General features: G+C 41.7%; 1 protein-coding gene across 1 annotated transcript in view; it reads right to left on the bottom strand.

The window, feature by feature from the left end:
- Metap1 (methionyl aminopeptidase 1) overlaps window positions 1–8,299 on the bottom strand; it is a 34,672-nt gene that overhangs the window by 21,817 nt on the left and 4,556 nt on the right. The window contains exons 2-4 of the mRNA XM_028760426.1: window positions 5,525–5,576; window positions 3,081–3,193; window positions 899–959 (exon numbers count right to left, since the gene is read on the bottom strand). Of these exons, the coding sequence (XP_028616259.1) occupies window positions 899–959; window positions 3,081–3,193; window positions 5,525–5,576 (226 nt within the window). The remainder of the gene's footprint in view (window positions 1–898; window positions 960–3,080; window positions 3,194–5,524; window positions 5,577–8,299) is intronic.

Here is an 8,299-nt window from a genome sequence, read left to right as displayed (position 1 = left end):
CTAGGTAATAAGATCATGTCTCATGTGAGGCCAGCCTGGGCTAGGTAGTAAGGCCAGCCTGGGCTAGGTAATAAGATCATGTCTCAAGTGAGGCCAGCCTGGGCTAGGTAGTAAGATCATATCAAGACCAAGCATTTATAAATGTCTTACATTTTAAAATAAACAAATTATGTAAAACTGCAGGTATTCAACCATTTCTCATTTTTGACATGCAAAACCCAGTTAGCCCCTAGTCCAACCTAAATACTGTACAAATCCAAAGGTCAGAGACTCAGTCCACTGACCTGGGTGGCAAGTTACCCATCTTCTCTGCATGCCTCTCTAATATTATCTATAAAACAGAGAAGACAACAGGACCCACCTCAGAAAGGTTCAAAGTATTAAATGCAATAACACGTGCAAAGAACTTAGCACAGAGCCTGACACATAGTTAAGCAAAAATAAACGTCAGTCAGCAGGATTAAGGAGAGTCTCCCCCCACGCTCAGCACAGCCGCCAGTCCACCAGCCTTACTAGTCTTTCTTCTCCTGCCACAGCCCAAGATGGCAATGTGGCATTCGCTCAGGCCTTCATAATCTACTTTTGCCTTAACTCAGATAAGAGCAAAAAGAAAATCAAAACTGTTCCCTCCCATCTGGCAGCTCATTTAACACTAAATACAGTATATTTTTTAATGTAGTCTTTAATAGCCACATAAATACTGTTTTCAGAACTGGATATATTCCTAATGAGGAAAAAAAAAAATCTTTACCTTAAATGTGCTAATGTGGCTTTAAAAAGAGAAACTGTGTTTCCATTCTCTGTCCAGCACTGACAACTGTGGACGACAGAGCACTCCTGGCAGTGATAGTCAAGCCCACAGACTACAAACCACAGAAGTGAGCCGAGCAGGACTTACCTAGGGGATGGTCAGCATAGTCCGGCCTTTGAATATAACTGGGCACTGGCCGCGTTGGCATCTAAAAACAACAATGACAAAAGTTCAATACCCGTTAACTAGTTCAAGTCAAAGCTAAGTTCGGGCTGACATGTTAGTGTCATAGCATTCGTGTCGTGCTCACTGAGATCGAGTCTACCCTCTAGCCTCAGTAACACATACATGTTTGAGAAAGAAGGAGAATGGCTAAGGCTGTCCACACTTTAAGATTAGATACAAGGCTGGAGAGATGGCTGAGTGTTTAAGAGTCAGCTCTTCCAGAGGACCTAAGTTCAATTCCCAGCATGCTCAGGAGATGGCTTACAACCACCTGTAACTCCAACTCCAGAGAGACCTACCACCTCTGGTCTCTCCTGATCCATGAACTCATGTGCTCATACTCGCACACAGATATAAACACATGATAATTTAAGTAATAGAAGTAGTAAACCTTAAAAAAGAAAATTAAAAAGCACCAACAGGCGGGCAGTAATGGCACACGCCTTTAATCCCAGCACTTGGGAGACAGAGACAGGTGGATTTCTGAGTTCGAGGCCAGCCTGGTCTACAGAGTGAGTTCCAGGACAGCCAGGGCTACACAGAGAAACCCTGTCTCGAAAAAACAAACAAACAAACAAACAAACAAACAAACAGCACCAGCAGGAACCCTGTTGCTCCAAACTGGCAAGGTGCTAACAGTAATAAACTGATGTCTCAGAGTAAAGTAACAATCCTAGAGGGAGAATACAGAAACTTTCTTATGTATCTGGTAGTTTTCCAAATTTACTATTAAAGACATTTGGTTTTTTAAAGGTACCAATCAAATAGGTAAAGATAGCAAATTTACAAGTGAAGTCTCACACAGAGGACGCGGTTGCACATGCCTTTAATACTAGCATTTGGAAGGCAGTGGCAGGTGAGTTTGAGGCCAGCCTGGTCTACACATAGTGAGTTCTAGAACTGCCAGGGCAATGTGGAGAGGCCTTGTCTCAAAACAACAAATTGCTCTTGAGTCCTATGAAGAGACCAATTTTGTATTGAAGTGGAAGCTTCATCTACTGGTTAGCTTTCACAGTTCTGGAAAGTGCGATGCCAGGGAAAGTAACCGCAGTCTTACTCAGCTATGAACCCTTCCAGCTAGAGTAATGAGCAGGCTCACTCCATGTACCCAGTTCAAAAGTGGCAAGAATGCTTTGTGAGTAAAGAATCTATTTATCATTGGAGTTAAGGCTTTCCCCAACAAGTCAGAGGTTGTGGACATCTGCAGCAAGACAGCATTTCCTGTACATGAGAGGCCTGTTGCATGTAAGAACTGACAACAGTTGTGACTGCATGCATACAACCTGTGCAAGATCAAACCAGCCAAAATTGCAGTGTGGCTGAAGGAGGGGCTCATGAAGTGCCACCCCCAGCAGAGCAGCTCCAGGCAGCTGATGACTGCTAGGAATGAGTCCCTGACAGTGGGCCTATGCTCTGGTAGACAGCCTACCAACCTGCATGCTGGTGCACTAAGTGAACTCAGTAGTTTTCTTATCACGTCCATGAAGTCGGGAGGGGAATGTAGTAGAGAAACAACCGAGGAGTTAGAGGTGAGTCAGATCAAAACACATTGTATTTATGCATGAAACTCTCACACAACAACAACAACAACCTTCGAGTCTTACAGGGATAGGAGAGGTACCTAAGCCATTGTAATTAGGTTACAATGGGTCATATTAAAAAACTGTAGAGACAGGCAGTGGTGGCGCACGCCTTTAATCCCAGCACTTGGGAGGCAGAGGCAGGCAGATTTCTGAGTTCGAGGCCAGCCTGGTCTACAGAGTGAGTTCCAGGACAGCCAGGGCTACACAGAGAAACCCTGTCTCGAAAAACAAAAAACAAAACAAAACAAAAAAAACAAAACAAAAAAATAAAAACCTGTAGAAAAGCAGTAACATACACCATTCTTCTATTAATAAAGTTTTAGTCTTTCCATCTAAGAACTTTCCATTTCTTCCACAACTGCCAATTGTCCTACTAGCTCCTAAGAGCTACAACGTACACTTCTTTCTGAAGACAACCTTGTTCATGATTCACTACTGGAATAAAAATTACAAGCATCAATCTCAGAAAACTGAAAATTGCTTTAACCACAATGTTACATTCTAATTATTTACATACTCACCAGTGGATAATGTGGTCTGAGTTTACCAGTGTACCGATAGCCTGCCCATGGGTCGGTGTTAATATCACCTTCTACTGTCCAGGAACATACTTCTCGCTTTGCCTTTTCATCTTCTGAAAAAAAGAGATGGACAGATGTGAATGGAAGTAAAGAACAGGATGCTTCAGACAGCAGACTACTGAACAGCAGCTTATTTTAATTCTCATTTAGTGGAACAAAAATCCAGCAAGCATCCAATCTAACCTCTCAGATCTCAGTGTCAGGAAGAAACACCACCTAGACACACACTGTACAATCTCACACAGAACAGCTTTCAATGGGAACTATGTGCTCTCTACAACATCAATTCATAAAAAGTTAATTTTAAGATATCAAATAGGAGCAAAACCTTCCCATCTGAAGTCAGACTTAACAACTGAATTCTATTCTCTTATTAAGATCAGTGATCGTAAATCACCCCAAAGCAAACTTACATTAAAAACAATTTCCAATTTAACCATTCATTGGCTTTGAAGTGAAGATTTTCAATCAATACAAAACTATTCATGAACCCAAGACAAAAATAGACTCCATTCACTGTCAGTAGATTCAAGTACTATTGAAAATTCTTCAAAATGACAACTGATGCTTGCTTTAGATAAAATTAGCATAAAGTAGTTTGTCTGAAACAGCAACCTCTGGGACTCTGTCTTTTTAAATCTCCATTAGAACAATCAAGACTCAGGCTTTGGCTGAGCACAGTGTTACAAATCTGTAATCCAAGCAGTTAGAAGAGTAAGGCAGGAGGGTCACTAAGTTCAAGTCATACTTGGAGTCTGATCTCCAATACTCCACATGGTAGAAGGGAGAAAACCATATCCCCCAAAAAGTCTTGACTGCCTTCTACACATGTTGCATGTAATGATAAATGCAATTAGAAACAAAACAAAACAAAAAAGCCCACCTTAGTTTCTGTCTCAAGACAAGAGCCAAGGGTTTTTGCTTAGCCTCACTCCCAGGGAGGAAGTGGGAGGGAGAAGGAAAGCATGGAAGCCTTTACCACCCAAAGCTCCTTGCAGATCAGCATTCCTGCCCTTCTACAAGCACTGTTTTCAAAGGAGATTTGAAAGCAGACTACAAACAAACAACACAAAGCCATAAAGACAAACAAGAGCTGAAACACAGCACGTTCTTTTCTAATCTCTACACAGAGCTCACTAGAAATTTACACCTGAAAATTTAAGTAAGCTTTCATTTCAGGATTCATTTCATCTGAGTCCCAAATGCTAGACAAGCACTAGATTCCTGATACTCCTGAGATGAGCTGAGGCCGGAAGCAAAATTCTGTAAACAGCTGTGAAAGCAAAGGATACTGCACTACTTTTGAAAACCCACAATGCCGTAGGTCCAGATAAGACACAGGCAGTGTGCCAAGGAGCATCAGACTTCATCCACCCTAAGGCCCAACATCCACGATGTCCAAGCCGTACACATCCATCAAGGGACAAACCAAAAGTAGTTTCTCTCTTCCTTTATGCTTTAGTGAACTTTTGCTTATAGTACATCCCACTCACAGACTAAATTTCCTCCTGTGGATAACCCAGAATTCTCACTGAGCACAGATACTGCTTCATACTACCATGAAAAATATATCTTTTTAGTATTTTTATTTCCTTTTCCTTCAAAGTTGGTTTGGCTAACCTCAGATACCTTGGTAAAGCAATCTAACAAACTTTATTAGACCAACTAACACCTAAAAAACAGGCAGATGAGTACAAGGCACCAGAATCATTAAAGACAGAAAGTTTACACCCGCTGCCTCGCACTACCTGGCAAGCCTCCAACCATCAGATGGTACTACTTATACATAGCAAGTCCTTGTCAATATCCAGGGAACCAGCCACACTATTGAGCTACAGGATAAGGAGCTGATACAGAAACGCTATCCTGAGTAAACATCACATCAGTGTGGCTGACAATAGCTAAGAAACACTTAATAGTTTCATTTTGTGGGGTCACATAAGATACCCCAAAAATGAACAGGGTATGGTGACACATGCCTATAATCCAGCACTTGGGAAGTAGAAACAGGGAGGTCAGAATGTGAGACCATTATCAGCTACAGGGCAACAGAGATCTGGCCAAGTAAAATCAAATAGCACTGCATCCTCAGTCTACAATATGCAAACATTTCTAGCAAAGACAAGAGGGTGCCAAAAGATTAGGGCACTATCAGGTACTAGCCCAGCAAAGATCTCATGCTTTCATATTAAACCCATGAAACAAGATTAAGCAGATATAATTCAGACATATTTTATTACATATTACCAAAAAAAAATTAATTCCAGATGTCAGGAATATATTTTCAGAACACTCACACACATACTTTCTGAACTAAAAGAAGTCCTGACACGGAGACAAAGCCCAACACGAGGCAAAGGCATAAGGAGAGCAACGTTACTTACTTGCTTTCTTATGTAGTAACTTGTGAGTAGCCCAACTTCCTTTAAAGCATTCCTAAAAGAGCAAACAAGGAAATCAGTCTCAGGCCTTCCGTAATCCGAAACATTTTTAAGGACAATTACACAGAAGAAACAGTTATTGGTCCGTCAGAGACACAGGTCTTTAATTCCACACCTCTGGAGGCAGGGGCATGCAGGTGGGTTCTACACAAGCCAGGACTACTCACTGAGAGACGACCTCAAAAATACAAAAATAAATACACAAACTTAAACACAGAGGTTTGCAACATAAATATTTAGAGACGGCTTAATAAATGACATCAACTCATACAATCAATTCAGGAAGTAATCTAAGGCTAGTGTTATAGTTCAGTGGTAGAGCATTTGCATGGAGTATATAGTGCCTTCAATACCCGATACAAGTATTCCTACCCCACCCCTACACAGTGTTTGAACACTTACTCCCTAACTAACTGGTATTACTATTTGGGAAGGTGGTAGAACCTTTAGAAAGGAGTTCTGTGGGAAGAGATCTGATGCCTGGTCCCACTTCCAGACTGCAGATACAATGTGACCAGCCCACCTCATGCCTGGCCCACCAGCTCTCACTATACGTCACTATAATGGATAATACCCCTTCTTAAACTATAAGTCAAAACAACCATTCCTCTCTATGCTTCTTCTGTCAGGAAGCTGTAAAAAAGATCGTCTTAACTCTGGGTACATATCTGGAAACCGACTCTGTCACGTGCTCAGGTCTGTAATGGGTGTTCCATAGTCTGAAGCCTTTGGTGTCTATTGTTGCTAGAGCAGACTCATCCTTGACATAATCTCACTCTCCCTTACCCTCCCTTGTCATAGCACTCTGTATTTCTTCCTAACTTAAACTACAGAATTAGTTATGGAACAGTCATCTTACTATTTGCTGCATGTAGCCGGGCAGTGGTGGTGCCCGCCTTTAATCCCAGCACTTGGGAGGCAGAAGCAGGTGGATTTCTGAGTTTGAGGCCAGCCTGGTCTACAGAGTGAGTTCCAGGACAGCCAGGGCTACACAAAGAAACCCTGTCTCGAAAAATAAAAAAAAACAAAAAGAAAAAAAAATATCTGTTGCATGTATAATAAAATGGTAAGAAACCATCTTATTACTGCTGAATGCTAACCTCAAGCCCAGTGCTTTACTTACAGCATGAGTTGGTACCACTTCCAACATTTATGTCAAAAGGCGTGCGCACACATGCGCGCGTATACACACACACACACACACACACACACACATTCCCCATTTCCTCTGGTTGCATATCTAGGCTCTTTAGAAAGCCTGCAATGTCAACAATCCCACAACACCAATATTTTTTTAAGACTTATTTTTGTAGGCTTGGGGAAATGCATACACAAGCCACATACATAAACCCACAGAGGACATGAGAAGCTCAGGAGCTAAAACTTTAAGGCATGTGTAAGCCACCCATGTGAGAGCTGGAAACTGAAGAAGTCCGCTGTGGGAGCTGCAAATGTTCTTAATACTGCCCCACTCATCTAGCCTCCCCAAAGTATGTCTTTTACAGCTCTACATTTGGCTTATTTTCATATCAAAACATTATCCCATTTATCATTTCTTCGTATTATTTTCATTTCTGGTTGGTCAATTCGTCCTTCTGACTACCCACTTTTGTAAAATGGCACATGACATTGGGGATGAGCAACAAACAGGCAACATCTGTTACATGCAAGCCACGTGGCAGAGCAGCATCACTGCCCAGCTCACTGACACGCACATCTAGTGCGGTCTGCTAAGCTATAGACTAACAGGTTAGTAGTCTGTCACTGCTATTTTGAAAAAACTAGCTGTAAAAATTTATCCAAAATAGAAGTTGGGCATATGCCTGTAATTCCAGCATTAAAAAGCTAAGTTAGGAGTCCTTAGGGAAGACCCAGCTTGAACTACATAATGAGAATTTATCTCAAAAAAAAAAAGGAGTGGGTGGGTGGGATGGGGGTTTGTGGAGGGGAAACCAGGAAGGGGGATAACATTTGAAATGTAAATAAATGAAACCAAAAAACTTATATTTAAAAAAAAATTTTCCCAAATATCCTAACCAACAATACTTACTCTCAAATATTTTTACTTCTTTAGGTCTGCTTTCAATATATGAGGCTGGAGCCAGAGCAACTCGTCCGCCGGTAAGAGCACTTGTTGATGTTGCAGGACCCTAGTTCAGTTCCCAGCACCCACATGGGACTTACATCCACCCTTAACTACATTCACTTCCAGGGGATCTGATGACCACTTCTGACCTCCAAGAATACCATACACCCACATGGTGCACAGACATACATGCAGATCCAACACTCTCACACATGATAAACAAATAATAAATAAGGTGATAGGCCTCTTGAAATCATTTACCAAACACTAGGCTAGTTCCATGTTCTTAGTAACCCTCTTCCCAACTCTAAGGATGCTATGTACTATCCACCCATAAGGACATGGGCTCAAAGACTTTGAAACCCATGTCTCACTGCAAATGCCCTCTCCTCCCACTTAGCTACAATCACTGACTGTAGTATATTATTTATTTCCTTCTCAACTAATTACCTGGCCTAGGGCAAGACAATGAACAGAACAGAACCTGGCTAAATAACAGCAGTCAAGAAACTCAAATTTTAGCTGGACATGATGAAGCATGTCTTTAATCCCAGCACTTGGAGGCTGAGTTGCAGCCTGGTCTACAGAGTGAGTTCCAGGACAGCCAGGGATATACAAAGAAACCCTGTCTC

This window comes from Grammomys surdaster, unplaced genomic scaffold (assembly GCF_004785775.1).
Source record: "Grammomys surdaster isolate TR1022 unplaced genomic scaffold, NIH_TR_1.0 126531, whole genome shotgun sequence".
In the NCBI taxonomy this organism is placed as follows: Eukaryota; Metazoa; Chordata; class Mammalia; order Rodentia; family Muridae; genus Grammomys; species Grammomys surdaster.
Note: the sequence above shows the minus strand (reverse complement) of the source record. Positions and strands in the feature narration are given on the sequence as shown.